This window comes from Quercus lobata, chromosome 4 (assembly GCF_001633185.2).
Source record: "Quercus lobata isolate SW786 chromosome 4, ValleyOak3.0 Primary Assembly, whole genome shotgun sequence".
In the NCBI taxonomy this organism is placed as follows: domain Eukaryota; kingdom Viridiplantae; phylum Streptophyta; class Magnoliopsida; order Fagales; family Fagaceae; genus Quercus; species Quercus lobata.
Window position 1 is genome coordinate 48,665,293 of NC_044907.1, and position 17,892 is coordinate 48,683,184.

The window sequence follows — 17,892 nt, forward strand, 5'->3', positions numbered from 1 at the left end:
TTGTGAATCAGTCCACTTATGGACTTTAATTAACCGGTCTGCTTGTAGACTTTTCATTTAAAGCATCCTTGTAATGGACTTGATCATGGATCCGTCCACTTGCAATATTAATTTATCCTCAAGGGTTGAACCCATCCATTTGTGGACCTGATCATGAATCCATCCCCTTGAGGACTAATATTAACTCATCCTTATAGGATGAACTAGTCCATTTCTGGACTTAATCTTGAATCCGTCCACTTGTGGATGAGCTCGTCCACTTGTAGATATTTTTAATCAAAGCATCCATATAGGATGATGGACTCGTCTACTCGTGGACTTGATAATTTCAAAGCATCCTTATAGGATGAACTCGTCCACTTGTGGACTAGATAACGAAAGTAGTTTAGTAAAGAAAATATACACTGCTTGTATCTAAATAACTCCTCTTATTTTTGCTAAATGCGTGCATTAGTAAAAAAATTTTCTTAAAAAGTAGAAAAAACTTGCCCTTTGTGCTTAAAAAGTACTGTAAGCAAAAATTTAACTAAAAGAAATAAATTGGAATTGAGGAGTGTCGCTCTTCATGCTATCTTCTACTGGTAGTACTTTTGGAGATGCTCAGTGTTCCATGGATGGTGCAACTTCTGTCCGTCCACCGTCTCCAAGTGATAGGTGCCTTTCCTCTACCAAGAAGTGATTCTGTAGGGTCCTTCCCAGTTAGGTCCAAGCTTTCCTTGGGTGGGATCTCTGGTGGCGCCCATTACCTTCCTTAAGACGAGGTCTCCAACTTTGAAGTTTCTATGCCGGACTCGGGAGTTATAATGCTTGGCCATGAGGTCCTGGTATCGAGCGAGTCTTTGTTAAACTGTCACCCTAACTTCGTCTGTTAGATCAAACTGCAGACGCATGGCCTCATCATTCTTTCCATCATCGTGATTACCCACCCTGTAGCTTATGAGTTCGACCTCTGCTGGGATGACTGCCTCGCTTCCATATGCTAGTCAAAACAGTGTCTCCCCTGTTGGTGTTCTGGCCGTCGCTCTATACGCCCATAGTACGCTTGGCAACTCTTCTAGCCATACACCCTTTGCCCCCTCGAGCTGAGTCTTGATGATTTTAAGCAAGGATCGGTTCATGGCTTCGACCTGCCTATTGGCTTGGGGGTGGGCGGGGGAAGAGTTGTGATTCTTGATTCCTAGCTGCAAGCAAAGATCTCTGAAGGAGTCGTTGTCGAACTATTTCCCGTTATCTAATACCAAGACTCTGAGGATTCCATACCTACAGATGATGTTTCTCCAAACGAAGCTTCTCACATTCTTCTCCGTAATGGTAGCCAAGGCTTCTGCTTCTACCCATTTAGTAAAATAATCTATACCTATTACAAGAAACTTCACCTGTCATATTACTATCGGGAACAAACCCATGATGTTGAGTCCCCATTGAGCGAATGGCCACGGGGCTGTCATCGGGGTCAATTCTTCCGTCGGCTGTCTGATGATGTTGCTGAACTTTTGACATTTGTCACATGCTTTGATATAAGTCTGGGCATCCTTCTGCATAGTAGGCCAGTAGTATCCGGCTCTAATCAGTTTATGAACCAATGATTATGATCCTGAATGGTTACCGCAGAGCCCTTCGTGTTCTTCTCTCATGACATAATCTGCTTCTTCGGGACTTAAACATCTCAGGTATAGTCGGGAGAAGCCTCTCTTGTATAGGACGTCTTTTATCATGAAAAACCATGCTGCCTGAACCTTCAGCTTTCTTACGGCCCCCTTCTTGTTGGGTAATGTGCCGTCTTTCAAATAGGAAACTATTGGCGTAGTCCAATTGCTTTCCGAGTTCACTTCCTACACGCCAACGTCATCTATCAAGGATGAAATTTGAATAAATGAAAGTACTTTATCGGGGAGAAGCATGTATTCAGCTGAGGCAGCTTTGGCCAGGCAATCAGCTTGCTCATTTTCCTCTCTTGGGATTTGGAAGAACTTGGCTTGCCGTTTGTTAACATGTTTCAACACTTGATCCAGATACTTCTTCATCCTTTCTCCTTTGCACTCGTAGTCACCATTTACCTGACTGGTGACTACCTGAGAGAAGCAGTATACAATCACACTTGTTGCTTCTGCAGCTTTGGCGAGGTCTAGTCCTGCTACTAAGGCTTCATACTCTGCCTCATTATTTGTTGCGGGGAAGTCGAGTTGAACTATGAATTCGATCTTGTCTCCCTCTAGTAAGCGGAGCACTACACCGATTCTGCTAGTGTGCTTGTTAGATGACCCATCCGAGTGGACGCTCCAGCGAGGAGGTTCTTTTGCCCCCTGTCCTTCCATATTGGTGAACTCCGCAATGAAGTCGGCGACCACTTGTACCTTTATGGCAGTACGCGAGCAATATTATACGTCAAACTCACTCAGTTCTATCGCCCATAGCGCCATCCATCTGGCAGCCTCGGGACTGCTCATTGCTCATCATAAAGGTTTGTCAATCAGGACAATGATAGTGTGGGCCTGGAAGTATGGCTTCAGCTTGTGGGCTGCTATGAGTAAAGCGAAGGCGAGCTTCTCCATTAGTTGGTATCTTTCCTTTGCACCTCGGAATGCTCGACTTGTGTAGTACACAGGCTTTTGTACCCTGTCTTCTTCCCTGACTAAGGCTGCGCTGACGGCTTTCGAGGATACTGCTAAGTAGAGGAACAGTTCTTCCCTAGGTTAGGAAGGACTCAATAACGGAAGGGACAAGAAGTAGGTCTTTAGGTCCTTGAATGCCTGTTAACACTCGGTCGTCCATTCAAAATATTTATTCAGCGTGCAGAAGAAAGGTAGACACTTATCCGTTGCCCTTGACACAAACCTGTTCAGTGTTGCTACTTTGCTGTTTAGGCTTTGTACTTCTTTCACATTCCTTGGGGGTGTCATCTCTATTATGGCCCGGATCTTGTCTGGGTTAGCCTTGATACCCCTCTGAGACACCATGAATCCTAGGAAATTTCCCACCGTCACTCCGAAGGCGCACTTGCCTGGATTGAGCTTCATGTTGTAGGAATGAAGGGTGTCGAATATTTCCTTGAGATCCTTTAATTAATCTTCCTCCCTTTGGCTTTTCACCAACATGTCATCAATGTAGACCTGGACATTTCTCCCAATCTACTATGCGAACATCTTGTTCATGAGCCTCTGATATGTCGTGCCCGCATTTTTTAGGCCAAATGGCATTACTTTATAGCAAAAGAGGCCCTGGCTAGTGACGAACGAAGTCTTCTCTTGATCTGCTTCGTCCTTTCTGATCTACTTCGTCCATTTTAATCTAGTTGTAACCCGAACAAGCGTCCATGAAGCTTAATAACTGGTGTTGAGCCATAGAGTCAACTAGTACGTTAACCCGCGGGAAGGGGTAGCTATCTTTGGGGCATGCCTTGTTCAGGTCGGTGAAGTCTACACACATCCTCCATTTCCCGCTGGCTTTCTTGACCATTACCACATTTACCAGCCAGTCGGGGTAGTAAACCTCTCGAACGAAGTTCGCCTCTTATAGCTTGTGAACTTCTTCCGTTATAGCTTGGTCTTGTTCTGGGGCGAATACTCGCTTCTTCTGATGAATGGGTAGAAAGGAGGGCGACACATTCAGTCTATGCACCATGATTAAAGGGTTTATTCCCAGCATGTCTTCACGACTCCAAGCAAATACATCCCGGTTAGAAAAAAGTTGTAAGTGCTTGGCGGACCGTTGGGCTGGCGAGGGTACCAATCCTAGTCGTTCGATCAGGCTTGGAGTCATCGAGAGGTATCTCTTCAAGCCTTTCAATGGGCTCTGTCACTGTCTGGTGTTCTTCTATGTTCATGGTCTGGAGGTGGTCATCCATCTCTATCATGGCTATATAGAATTCACGCACAGCCACCTGATTTCTGCGCAACTCCCCTACTCCATAATCTGTAGGGAACTTGATCATTAAGTGGTAGCTTGAGGTTACAGCCTTCCATGAATTGAGGGTAGGCCGTCCTAGGATGGCATTGTACACAGACGAACAATCGACCACAAGGAATGTTATGTCCTTAGTGATCTGCTGGGGGTAGTCGCCCACCGTCACGGACAATGTGACAGCACCCAGGGGGAATACCCTTGTTCCTCTAAAACCAACGAGTGGAGCGTTCATCAGAATCAATCGCTCTCTGTCAATCCTCATCTGTTGGAATGTTGGGTAGTAAAGGATGTCAGCCGAGCTGCCACTGTCAACCAGAACCCGGTGTGTGTTGTAATCCCCTACTCGTATGTTGACAACAAGTGCGTCGTCATGTGGGTGGTGAAGACATCGAGCATCTTCTTCCGAGAATTTGATAATGGGGTTGTCGATTCGCGACATCTTTGGCACCGAACCTGTTAGCTGGACGTTCTGAACCATCTTGAGGTAAGTCTTACGAGCCTTTTTGGATGACCCAACAGCCATTGTGCCCCCTACAATCATTCTTATATCTCCTATGGGTAGACTAGGACGCTTATTCTCCCATCGAGGAGCCTGCTCTTGAGGTGGATCCATTCTCTCCTTACTAACGAACCTCTGCAACTTTCCTTGCCTAATAAGGGCTTTAATTTGTTGCTTCAAGTCGTAGCAGTCAGTGATGTCATGGTCGTGATCATAGTGGAAACAACAGTACTTGTCTCTAGATCTTTTATTAGGGTCTCCCTTCATCTTGCCGGGAAAGGCCAGGGCTCATTCGTCCTTAATTTGCATCAAGACTTGGTCGATCAGGGTAGTCAGCAGGGTGAAGCTTGTGAACTTCCCTACAAGGGGCTTGGAGCGTCTGTCCTCCCGTCGTTCTCCGGTCCTAGCCATCTTTCGCCCCCTGTCCAGCCGCATGTCTTCCTATCTTTCCCTTTTCTTAGGCTTCTCTTCTCGAGCTAGTAGTGCATCTTCCACGTTCATGTACTTGGTTTCCCTGTAAAGCACATCTGACATTATCTTCGGGTCGTTCTTATACAGAGAAAATAGGAACTTACCCTTTCATAGCCCATTGGTGAATACCGCCACGAGGATCTTGTCATCCGCTTCGTCGATCGAGAAGGCCTCCTTGTTAAAGCGGGTTATGTAAGATCTTAGCATCTCGTCCTCCCATTGCTTAATGTTCATTAGGCATGCAGTGGATTTCTTATACTTGTGCCCCCCGATGAAGTGTGAGGCGAACTAGGCGCTTAACTCTTTGAAGGTACTAATAGAGTTGGGCGTCAACTTGTTGAACCAGATCCTTGTGGGTCCCTTTAGCGTGGTGGGGAAAGCCCTGCACATGATCTCATTTGGCACCCCTTGAAGGTGCATCAGGGTCTTGAAGGACTCTAAGTGATCCAAGGGATCCTTGGATCCGTCATAATTTTCCACCTATGGCATACGAAACTTCAATGGAAGTAGGAATGAAGTGACGGATGCTATGAATGGTGAATCAGTTCGATGGACCAAGTCGTCGAGGTCACTAGACACCCGTTCTCTAAGGGCGTTCATCATAAACTCCATCCGTTCCTTTATCATCTGCATCTCGATGACTATGTGAGGTGGGATCGTATCGGTGATGGATGGCTGGCTAGTATCCTGTCGTTCTGGTCTACTCGGGGCGTTGCTACCTTCCGGCCCTTCTTAGTTCCTTCTTTCAACACTGGTGCCTTCTTGGTCCTCCTCTTAGGTATTCATCATTGCGTTCTTTTGGCACAGCTGTTCATCTAGGTCATGATTCTGCTTAGTGAGATGTTCCATTGCTATTGTAAGGGTTTGGACTTGTCTCTCCAGGGCAGTGGTGCGCGGTTCGTCGTCCTGATTATTGGTGGTTGTTGCCATTGAACAAGTAAGTACCACGCAACTTTTTGTCCAGGAAGCGGTGAATATGGCTTATCTCCTGTCCCCACAGACGAGGCCAATTGATGATGCCAAAAATCATCAGTAAGCCACACGGTACTCACATGCTCGAGATGATACCTATGAGACCAAAAACAAAGAAAAACCCTAGGAGAGTGCCGGTGCGGTACCGGCCAAAGACCCTCCGAAGGTTAAGTCAAAAAAACCTTTTACAACTCTAGGGTGCCAAAGCTGGGGTGAATTATGCGTACCTTGTTGTCTGAGGGTTTTGGGGTTTTTATAGTAGTGTAGAACCGACCTCTGTTTCTTGCATGGGAAGGTGTTTCCTTACGAGGAAATTTATCATTAATGGGCATATATTACAGAATCCTTTTCATGCTAGGATTCTTTTCATATTGGGATTCTATCAATTAGGGTTAGTCGTGGGACATAAGTGATTTCCATTTAGGATTCCATGGATATCACTTAAACCATGCGGAGGCCACACGGCCCTTGAGATCCGTCCACCTTGCGCCCGTGCATCCTGGATCCGTCCACTACTGATATAACACCGTCAGGTTTATTTGAATGGACCCGTCATCTTAATTTTACCCTCTTCAACTAACATTGGATTGCAAAAAAGGGAAGCATCATTAGACAATGCATTAACCAGAGTTTAGGATCTTAAGCCCAAAAGGGATTTAAACAAAAACAAATAGGAAAGGCTTTGAGAGTTCCCAACCAAACCCACAAAATGTGCCACAAAATGACCTCTATTCCCAAGGCCAACAACAACAATTTCAGCAGCCGCCGCTGCAGCCGCCACCACCACCACAAGCCTATCAGACTCAACCAGCTGCCCAACCCGTAATGATGAACCCAAATGGGGTGAACCATTCTACTCCATACCCACCACCACCTATATAAAACAGGGCTCAACCTGTAAAGTACAGTCCTCATCAAAGCCCACAACCCAACCCAATGTATCAAAATGGGCTAAATCAGCCAGAGACATACCCACCACAAGGCCCGACTTACCATCAAGGACCAGTAGCTGGTGCTACAATGGGGGTGCCAATGCAGCAGAATCTATACCAAATGCAAGTGCAAGCTCAGGCAGGGACGCAGGGCTGGAATTCTGGGCTTTTTGATTGCATGAATGATCCAACTAATGGTGATTATTAATGTCAATTGTCATCATATCTCTTTTTCTTCAAATATTTAGTTCAATGCCTTGTTTTACACAAAAACTTTTAGTATCTACAAGTGTCAAGAGTACACATCTTGGTATTTCTGACAGAAATATGCTGGGTTTAAATCTCATTCTTCCATTAGTTACAACTATTGAACTATTTAAAAAAGAAGTTAATATCCACGAATAAATAATCAAAGCCAAGTGGTATTCTTTGGTAATTCATATACTATTAAACAATGTGTAACAGTGCAAGCACCGTAAGTGAAAAGAAAGTAGTAGAAGAAGAAGAAACTACTGTAATGAAGTTTTGATAAATTTTGTTTCTCATGTTTCAGCTCTGATAACCGCTTGCGTCCCATGTGTGACGTTCGGCGAGATCACTGAGATTGTTGACAATGGCCAGACTAGTAAGTGAATTTCTTATAATTATATATATAATACTATTATATATAATAAAAGTTACATTCTATACATCTTGGTTGTGTTAAGTGGATATGCATACTTTGAATTTTTATGAAATTCTGAAAGTCATAACCCTTGTCAAAGTAGTTCTATCATATAATCACACATTTTTTTTATATATATAAGGATATGGTGTAGTAGCCTATATCGAGAAAATTCCATTTTCTGCCCATGAAACCGATAATGTTGTGTTGTAAACTCGAGGGGAAGGTGTAAGAACTTGGGGAAGGCACAACCGCACAGCTCAAAAATGATCATTTTTGAATTATTGGCAAAAAGGAGAACGGTGAATCGAACTCTAGAATCCAAAATGGGAAAGATTCACAAGACTAATGAACACGTAACCATTCTAACAGTTATTTCAAAAAATAAAGAGAAAATAAATATAGATTTTAATCCGTACACTTTATAACTTGTAATTTAAATAAGGGAAATGTTTTTAGAAACATTTTATGAGAAAATGATAAAGTAATTAATTTTTCTATCGATTTTTTATATTTTTCATAAAAGTTGTGTAATACTTTTCTAATATAGTTTATTAAAAATTGCCCTGAGGGTATCTGTTAACATGATCATTTAAATAAAGAGACTTAAATTTTATATTATTGTTTATTTTTTTATTTTTTTAGTAATTAGATGGCTGTTGATTAAAGATTTATGGTTAAAAAAATCAAATCATTTTACCCATATATATTGGCACAATTTGACAATCACTCTTATTGATTAATTTATTGTCCTGTGTTTGCTGCAAAATATACATAAATATACAGCATGTTCGACCAGTGGACTGTTGTACGGGTTGATCGCCATGTTCATTGGAATACCCTGCATTATGTCATGCACATATCGTACAAAGTTAAGGGGCAGGTTTGGCCTCACTGAGTCCCCAGCGCCGGACTGGATCACCCACTTCTTCTGCGAGCCTTGTGCACTATGCCAAGAGTATAGGGAACTCCAAGCCAGAGGCATAGACCCTTCTCTAGGTAACCATGCTTGCACTTAGATGCAATACAAAATAGATCATTTTTTGATGTGTTACAGTTTAAAGAACTCAAAGAATGATTCTGGGTTTTCTTGGAACCATCTTTAATACTGCAAAAATAAGGAAAATCCAAATTCTTAAGAATTCGAAACTGCAAAAAATAATAATAATAATTTTGCAATGATGATTGATGATATTGCACTTATGTCATCTTTAGAGATGACAGTCATTTTGCCTTCTTTAGAGATGTTTTGAGGGATTGAGATATTACTTCTGATGCAATAGCTTTTATTAGTTGAGATTAAGAGTTAAAATAGTAAATTTTAATTTCAACTATTGAGTAAAAAAAATTTTTAATTTAAATTTAAAAGTAAAAGTGGTAAAAAAAAAAAAATATTTTGCGAGTGGGGTAATTGCGCTAGGTGCACTCAATCTAAATCCATGTTTTGGGTGGAACGTTGAAATTTCAGTTTCATGTCCATTAAAAAAGTAATTTATCTACAATAGCTCAGCCATGTTAGTTTTGGTTACACTGCTAGTAAATGACTTTGCGAGTATCAAAAGGAATAATGTTATTTGCACAAAGCATCATGCATGTGAGTGTGATCTCTTATATCCAGAATTAATTATGATAATAAAGTATAATTTTGACAATTTTGTTTGGATAAGAAGGGCTAGAAAGGTGAATATGTCCAGAAGAATTGTATGATACTTTTGCAAGACTAAATGTCAAAAGAAGTGTTAGAGATATATAGTAGACATATTAGTCCAATGTAATAGGCCCAAGTCCAGTCTTGCTTGTACTAGTAGTTTAGGGTTTAGTCGCCTATATATACTCATGTTATGGTTCATTGTAACACAGATTATTATACTACACTCTTATACACAATAAAGATGTAACCCTTAAGGGATTCCTCCGTGAATGTAGGCCGACAAAGCTGAACCACGTAACTCTCGTGTTCTTGATATTTCTATTCTATGCTTCTTCTTCCACATCCACTCTAGCATACACAACATGGTATAACACATTGCGTCGTTGCTAATAATTACATTTAACATGGTATCAGAGCCAAACTCCGTTCTTGGCATCAAACAAAACATCTCTAGCAAGCAAAGAAGAATATCACATGCACACCACTATCAGAAGTCACGCATGCTTCTCTGCTGGATCTAGACGACACGACATCTCACAGCCACCGTGGCTCAGTGCTGTGTCCAAAATCTCAAGCCCAAGCAATCTGTGCCTCTCCCTAAAAGATCTGTGCACATTAAGCCTTCGCCTGATGAAACCAACAAGACAGAAGTGCTCCATGGCATATCGCAACCAAAACCCAAGAACCCGACCTCCAATGGCAGCCGCACGCGCCACCACGCGCGAACAACGGCTCCTGGAACTCTCACACGCGCCGCCGAAGATTCTCGACTCCCAGCTTGGATCTCAGTCACACGCACCGCCAAGACGGCCTTGTCGTCCCCCAATCCACTTGGCTTGAGAATCTGGTAATCACCTGATGACGTCATCTCTCCACGTCAGCATGACATGTCATCAGACACGCAAGCCCTAGTACACGTCAGCGACACATCAAAGATGACGTCATCGGCTCTACTGCTTAATCCGTGACCCGACCTGGAAACCCGGAACCGACCCAGACTAGTATTTGTTGACTTTACCTGGACTAGTTAACTTTGACTTTTTGCGTTGACCTTTGATCAAAAGTCAAAATTTTCGAAAGGGCCTATCTTGCTCAGTTTTTGGCGTAGATTCCAATTTCAGACTCCATTTCTTCATTTGAAACTCTGAAATTGGTCAATTGGCACATTCTTCATTGTGGTTTCTTCAAAGGCATTCTTCACGGTATCTTCAAGTGATCTTCTCATGCCTATCCAACCTCAAGCCTTCATCGAGCTTCCGCCTTGAGTTTGAGGGAGAGTGTTAGAAATATATAGTAGACATATTAGCCCAATGTAATAGGCCCAAGCCCAGTCTTGCTTGTACTAGTAGTCTAGGGTTTAGTCGTCTATATATACTCATGTTATGGTTCATTATAACACAAGTTATTGTACTACACTCTTATACACAATAAAGATGTAATCCTTAAGGGATTCCTCCGTGGATGTAGGCTGATAAGGCTGAACCATGTAACTCTCATGTTCTCGATGTTCCTATTCTATGCTTCTCCTTTCGCATCCACTCTAGCATACACAACATGGTATAACACATTGCGTTGTTGCTAATAATTACATTTAACAAGAAGCAAAGCATTAACATGCATCATATTTTGTTAAAATTCCCATATTGTTAACAAAGTTGATCGGTTCTTTGGGTTACTCTTTTTTATAGGATGGATGGGAAACGTGACATCGAATCCAACTTACCAGCAGCAACAAGTTTCTATGATGCATCCAATGAATCAAAAAAATGATGGGTTGATTAGAAATCAACTCAAACGAATGGTTGTGAATTGTGACGTGTGCCTTTGAACTTTTACAGTTTTGTTCATCCATTAATGCTCCAATGGCTATTGAAAGAAAGAAAGAAAAAGCTAAACTGTTTTATTTCTTATGACTTTTAATTAAATTTAAAGTATTTTCATTTGCTGAGGTGCAGATGTATGCTCTTGTAATTTGCTCTTTCAAGAAATTATATCAACAGTAAAAAGAATCATTGTATGAAGTTTTTTAAGACCTCACTAATCAGCCTTACACTTTTTAGTTCATAATGAATGAAGTGAACCCCCGGATGAAGAGAAAATCTCCCCTCCCTTTTACTAAACCATGGGGAGCCCCGAGTAGTTTACCGAGCAAATTTGGTTGTCGTGACGATACCTTTCTTAGTGGAAGATCGGAAAAGACTTCTCTTCATCACGAGACTGATAGGGTCTGCCGTAGACACCCGAGAGACCTTCCTTTCTTGAAGGGTGATATTAGAGATTGATAATTAGCTTCCTTCACATAGGATGGCAAGTACATGTGATGTCGTATTACATATGAGAAAAGCAATAAAGAAACAAGAATGATGAAGAAACTCAAGAAAGTATACCGCAAGACATAATAACAGTACAATTTAATAATCTAAAAACTTACTTGAAGCTATCTTGATTATTATTTCAAACTATGAAATTCATTTAAATATTTCAAAATATTACAATGGAAGATTGAGGTTAGGGATACAAAGAATGAAAGAAAGATTTAGGTTACAGAAGATGATTGCATAGGAAAAAGTTTTGAAACTAAGGAAAACTTTGAGCTGAAATTAAATTAGGCGATGCTTAATACAAATGGGGAGAGACCTTATATAGCCTTCAAAAGCAGGGATACAATAACAATAAAGATTTCTGATATTGTCAAAAACAGAGTGAAACACTCCGTGTGACCAGCAAAATAATTCAGATTTCTCTAACAAATATCAGAAATCTTTATTGTTATTGTATAGTGAAAGTCTTAACAAATTTTGGATGCTTTAACAAAAGAGTCATATTCATTTTCACATGTTGTTGGATTTCAAAAGATTCTGATAATTCAATAATTCAGCCGAAATGATATCCTTAATATGAATTGAGAGAATCTTGAAAGTAACGCGAAAGAAGGGAGCCAGTTTGATCTTTCTCTTCTTCATATGACAGTTGTGTAGCTGAATCTAACAATAGTTTTGCCACTATTTCTAAATTCTAGCAAATTAAAACCCTACGTTGCAACAATGGTATTTGTTTGACAAAAACTTTTAGCTTTTAGCTTTCTCTCTTTTTAAAATTTTAAATGTAAAAAATCTGAAAACTCAGAAATGAAGTAGCGCTAAACAAAAAAACTTAAAATACTAATTTTATGTGATGAATTTATTTTTAAAAGTAAATACAATTCATTATGTTTTCTACCCATTAATATAATTGTTTTGTGTAATTAATTATATTAATGATGGGTCTGGCTTCAAAAAAAAAAAAAAAAAATTGATGGCGTTAACCTCCATTTATCTTGGAGATAAGATTTTATTTACTCCGGTTAGAATTAGAGTAGAAAGCAAAAAGTTAGGCTTTCTAATGTGGAAAAGTTCATAAGAACAAGTAGGCTTTTATTTTTTATCTAAAACATTGCAGCAATTTTAACTAAGCCTAATTTTTATTATATGGTATATGAATTTGTTAAAATTTTGGGTTACTCTTTTTATAGGAGGGATGGCAACATGACGTCAAATCCAACTTCATAGGAGAAGAAATTTGGTTTGGTGCACCAAATGAATCAAACTAGAATTTATTGTACTGCTTAATGTTTCATTCTTGAAGGGTGATCAGCATTAGAGATAGATAATTAGCTTGATTCACGAGGGATGACAAGTAAATCTGTAAATGTGATGTTGTATTACATATGGGAAATGTTGATGAAGATAAGAAACTTCACCATTCGCTTTTAAGAGATCTTATAATGGTATACATGATAAGATGTCTTTACAATCTCATTTTACCAAATAATATATATAATTAATGTAGTGACAACATTAGGAATATGTCTTTGGGACCAAACGAAATAAAAATATGATAATTAAGTTTTTTTTTTTTTTTTTTTTCGTTGTGTATACTATACTCATATTATACATACTAGTATAATAAATTACTATAAAACAATTTAAAATGTAAAGTAAGCATTTTATAATGTACTACAAAACATATATTTACAAAGTTTGTCAAATTTTCTTGATATGGACTAAAAGATTTGATATTTTTAGGAAAAATTACACTTGACCACCATAAACTATACCTCATATTACACTTTGCATCTAAAACTTTTTGAATACATGTTTTGCATCCTAAATTATAACTATGTTACACTTTGTACCCCAATGTTAAGTTTGCTGTTAATTTGAATGAAAATTTAAAATTTAGAGTACAAAGTGTAATTAAGGTATAGTTTAAAATAATAAAGTGTAATTTCCCCATATTATTAACTTATCTTTAATAAAATTTTAAGCACTAAATAAGATAAAAAAAAATCAGCAATAATATAAAATCTAAGCATATCTTTATTTAAATTATAAGTCATAACTCGTACTTTCTTTTCTCTATTTCTTATGAAAATTCCAAACAAGCCCTTAATCCTCTATAGGCTGCCTACTAGAGCTCAAATAAAATGCAATGATAATTCAAACATCGCTAAAATAGACAATTTGTAAATATAACTATATAAGTCTCAAAAATATAAATATAAAAATTAAATAGTTAATGTTCAAGTCCTTGTCCTTTTTTGGTTAATCACGTTGTATCATGTCATTTGCTCAAAAAATAAAATAAAAATTGTATCAGATCAACTGCTATTAGGCTTGGGCCAATCCAAAGTCTACCCAAAAATAATTATGGGCCTTCAAGCATCATAGTGAATCCAGCATAACTATAACATGGGGTTGAGGTAGCTCAATTAATCTATACAACCAAAGCAACGCGAAAAAGAACACTTTCTTTTTTGTTTTTTTAGTTAAATTATATATTAATTTGATTCATCAACTATTAATTGTTTTGATTTAGTTTCTTAAACATTAATTTTGTTAATTTAGGTTGCATTTGTTTTGATGTAGAATGCTTTTTGAATGGAAAATATTTTATGTAGAACAATTTTATTTTTCCCAATGTTTGGTTGGGTTCCTAAAAATGTTTTCGAAAATATTTTCAGGTGTTTGATTAGTACAAAAAACGAATTTAGATAATCTCAAAAATCTAACATAATGAATTCAAAATACACAACACTAACAACAATCTAACCAACACCAGATCCAATTTGTCACTCCAAAAAACAAAATATTAAAATAATTTTTATATTTTACATATCTAAATGTCAGTGTCACAAGATCCAATGAATCCAATCGACACCATATCCACATTTTCAAAACCAAAATTTTCCAAATCTAATACAAACTTGCAAGAATTAAAAAAATAAAATAAAACATTGATTGTCTAGGAGAAGATGATCATTTGCATGAGAGAGAGAGAGAGAGAGAGAGAGAGAGAAATGTTTGTGTGAGGATGGAGGGGCGATGGTGGCATGAGTTGTTCAAAGGAGGATGGGCAATAGTAATGCTTCGAGGTTTTTTTGGGTTGTGATGATAACAATGGTATTATGTAGTGGACAATCATGAATACAAAATTAAATTTGGTTCCTGATAATGAGAGATCGCATAGGTGGGGGGTGATGGGTGGGTGTATTAATTTGTTTTAGTGTAAATTGTTTTACAACCTTTGAGATATGTAAATCAATTTATACCTTAGGGGCTCATGTTTCCAACATTTTCAATTGGCCCAAACACCTAAAAATACGAAAAATTTTATTTGGAAAATATTTTACGTCAAAATAAATGCAACCTTGAATTCAACAAGCACTAGCTAACCTTATTGGTCTTTTGCAACAAACCTAATTGACAAAAAAAGGCAAAAAATATATGCAATATTTATGGTTTTTTGTGTGGAGAGACAAGCTAGCACATAACTTTAGTTGTTATATGTGGCATGCTAATTGTGGTGAGAGAGAGCTCTTAAGGTGTATTTAAGATTGAATTTATGAGTGTGTCTCTATGCCACTTTTGTAATTTCTCTATTTTCTTAGTGAAACATTATTCTAGATGCACTCTTGAACAAAGGAATAAGTTCAAACCTTGAAATTCCTAGAGTTTCTAGTTTGATTGTTCTTCTATTTTTCTCTTTCTATTTTGCATAAACCTAATATCATTGGATACACTCACAACACCTAGGCATTTAATTTTTCTGCTAAGCTTACTCACATCACATGTACACTGGTGGAGACTAGAGTAAGAAGTTTTTAAAATGTTGGGTACAAATTTGTTTTTTGTTAGTTTAATTTGTTTAAAATGTTTATAGTGTAAAAATATAGCTACAGGTAAAAGAAATGAGACTTGGTGTCTATTTGGAAACAACTTATATAGTTTTTTGCTAAAAAATATACTTTTACTATGAAAAAGTAAAAAAATATGAGAAAAAGTAAAGTTTTAAAAAGTTATACATAATAGCTAAAAACTGAGCTTATAAGCTCAAGCCAAATGGACACTTAAAATTTTACCTCAAAAAAATAAAGTAGTCGGTGGGACTGGGTTGAGCTGGAGATGACAAATTTGTGGATGGTGGAGCTCGTGGGTTGACTTGGTTCTTGTGGTGGAGCTTGTGAGTTTTGTTGGTAGAGCTCGGACCACTGTGTAGATTTTGATTTTGATATTGATTTTTTTATGAGGTTATTTGGCAAAGAGAGAAACAAGAAAGAAAGAAAATAATATTTGAATGGATCATAGATAGATTATAAAAACTGATGTAGTTGTGTGTAAATAGTAGATTAGTTAAAGTAACAAAAATGACCAAATTTGACTAAAATTGACTAAAATTGTAGTGAGTCTGTGAATGCTCTAAGAAATCTAATTCAGAGCATGGACTGCATTATGTCAATGGACTGTTGTACGAGTTGATCTCCATCATCATTAGAATGGCCTGCATTATGTCAGGCACATATCGTACAAAGTTAATGGCAGGTTTGGCCTTACTGAGTCCCCAGCACCGGACTGGATCACCCACTTCTTCCGCGAGCCTTGTGCACTATGCCAAGAGTACAGGGAACTCCAAGCCTGAGGCATAGACCCTTCTCTAGGTAACCATGCATGCACATAGATGCAATATAAAATAGATCACTTCTTGATGTGTTACAGTTTAAAGAACTCAAAGCATGATTCTGACTCTTCTTGGAACCATCTTTATACTTGCATTATATGATCATGCATAAATAGTGCAATATCTTGTTCTAATCAGATACAAATTCTTTAAATTCATGATTTTTTTTTTTTTTTTTTTTGAAATCTACTAGAAATAAAGAATTTGAAATTCTCAGGAATTTAATTGATGAATGTTGTTTTCATCTCCATAAAACCAAATACCAAAAAAAAAAATTCTAAATACTTTCTATTTAATAAACTACCATCAAATGACTCTTATTAAATAGGAAAGTTAAAACTTTAAAGTGCCTAAAATATAAGGAAAATCCAAATTCTTAAGTATTTGAAACTGCATCAATATGGATCTTTACTTAATGGAAAAGTAATCTCCTTTTGATTTTAACAATTTAGTGATCTTTACTTCAGCAGTCATTTTGCCATCTTTTGAGATGTTTTGGGTTAATGATGAAGCCATTTCCATAATGAAAGGAATGTTGAAATTTCAGTTTTACGTCCATTAAAAAGTTTTTTTTTTCTACAATATAATAGCTAATCCCATGCAGCCATGTTAGTTTTGGTTGCACTAGTAAATGACTTTGCGAGTAACAAAAGGAATAATGTTATTTGCACAAAGCATTATGCATGTGAATGTGATCTCTTATATCCAAAATTAATTTTGATACTAAAGTATAATTTTGACAATATTGATTAGATAAGAAAGGAGATTTTGTACAGAAGTACTGTGTGATACTTTTGCAAGACTACATGTCAAAAAAAGCAAAACATTAACGTCAAATTTTGTAAAAATTCCCATATTGTTAACAAAGTTGATCGGTTCTTTGGGTTACTCTTTTTTATAGGATGGATGGGAAACGTGACATTGAATCCAACTTTAATTCCAGCCGCAGCAGCAAGTTGCTATGATGCATCCAATGAATCAAGAAATGAGGGGTTGATTAGAAATCAACTCATACGAATGGTTGTGAATTGTGATGTGTGACTTTGAACTTTTCACATTTTTGTTCATCTCCAATGCCTATTGAAAGATAAAATAATAAGCTAAACTGTTTTTATTTTTATGACTTATATTAAATTTAAAGTATTTTCATTTGCTGAGGTGCAGATGTGCTCATGTAATTTGTTCTTTCAAGAAATGATATCAATGGTGAAAAGAATAAATTGTGCTGCCTAATGTTTCTTTCTTGAAGAGTGAAAGTGCATTAGAGTTGATAATTAGCTTCCTTCACGAGGGATGGCAATTGGCAAGTACATGTGATATTGTATTACATATGTGAAAAGCAATAAAGAGGATTTCAAAAGAAATAAGATTGATGAAGAAAGTATGCGGAGAAAGAATAAAAGTGATCTCCAACTTTACAATATTTTTATAATGATTTTGCCCAAACTTTACTTTTATTATATAGTGATTTTGCATTTTTTTTTATATATATATAGTATATAATTCTGTTAAAATTCCCATCATCTTGTTACTAAATTTGATAGGTTCTTTGGGTTACTCTTTTTTATAGGATGGATGGGAAATGTGACCTCGAATCCAACTTTCCAGGAGCAGCAAGTTGATCTGATGCATCCAGATCGAACCGGACAATCAAATCGGGTTAATCGGAAACCGATCACTAATCCGGTTTTTTAAACACAAATAACCGAAAATTTCACTTTTGTAGGAAACTGCTCGAACCGCGATCTACCCGTCCGGTTTGATAGACCATGCACGGGTTTTCCGATCAAACCTGGGCTTTTTG

The 17,892-nt window shown here is 37.7% G+C and overlaps 2 protein-coding genes across 2 annotated transcripts; one reads left to right on the forward strand and one right to left on the reverse strand.

Annotated features, from left to right (window-relative positions):
* Positions 1 to 3,676: 3,676 nt before the first annotated feature.
* On the reverse strand, positions 3,677 to 4,669 carry LOC115985376. The gene has a single exon (XM_031108317.1). The coding sequence runs from the start codon at positions 4,667 to 4,669 to the stop codon at positions 3,677 to 3,679; it is 993 nt and encodes a 330-aa protein (XP_030964177.1).
* Positions 4,670 to 6,781: 2,112 nt separating this feature from the next.
* LOC115985377 (protein PLANT CADMIUM RESISTANCE 7-like) lies at positions 6,782 to 10,920 on the forward strand. Its single transcript, XM_031108318.1, has 4 exons — positions 6,782 to 6,974; positions 7,331 to 7,402; positions 8,228 to 8,440; positions 10,781 to 10,920. Exons 1-4 carry the CDS (start codon positions 6,782 to 6,784, stop codon positions 10,918 to 10,920), a joined length of 618 nt encoding a protein of 205 aa, XP_030964178.1.
* Positions 10,921 to 17,892: the final 6,972 nt, after the last annotated feature.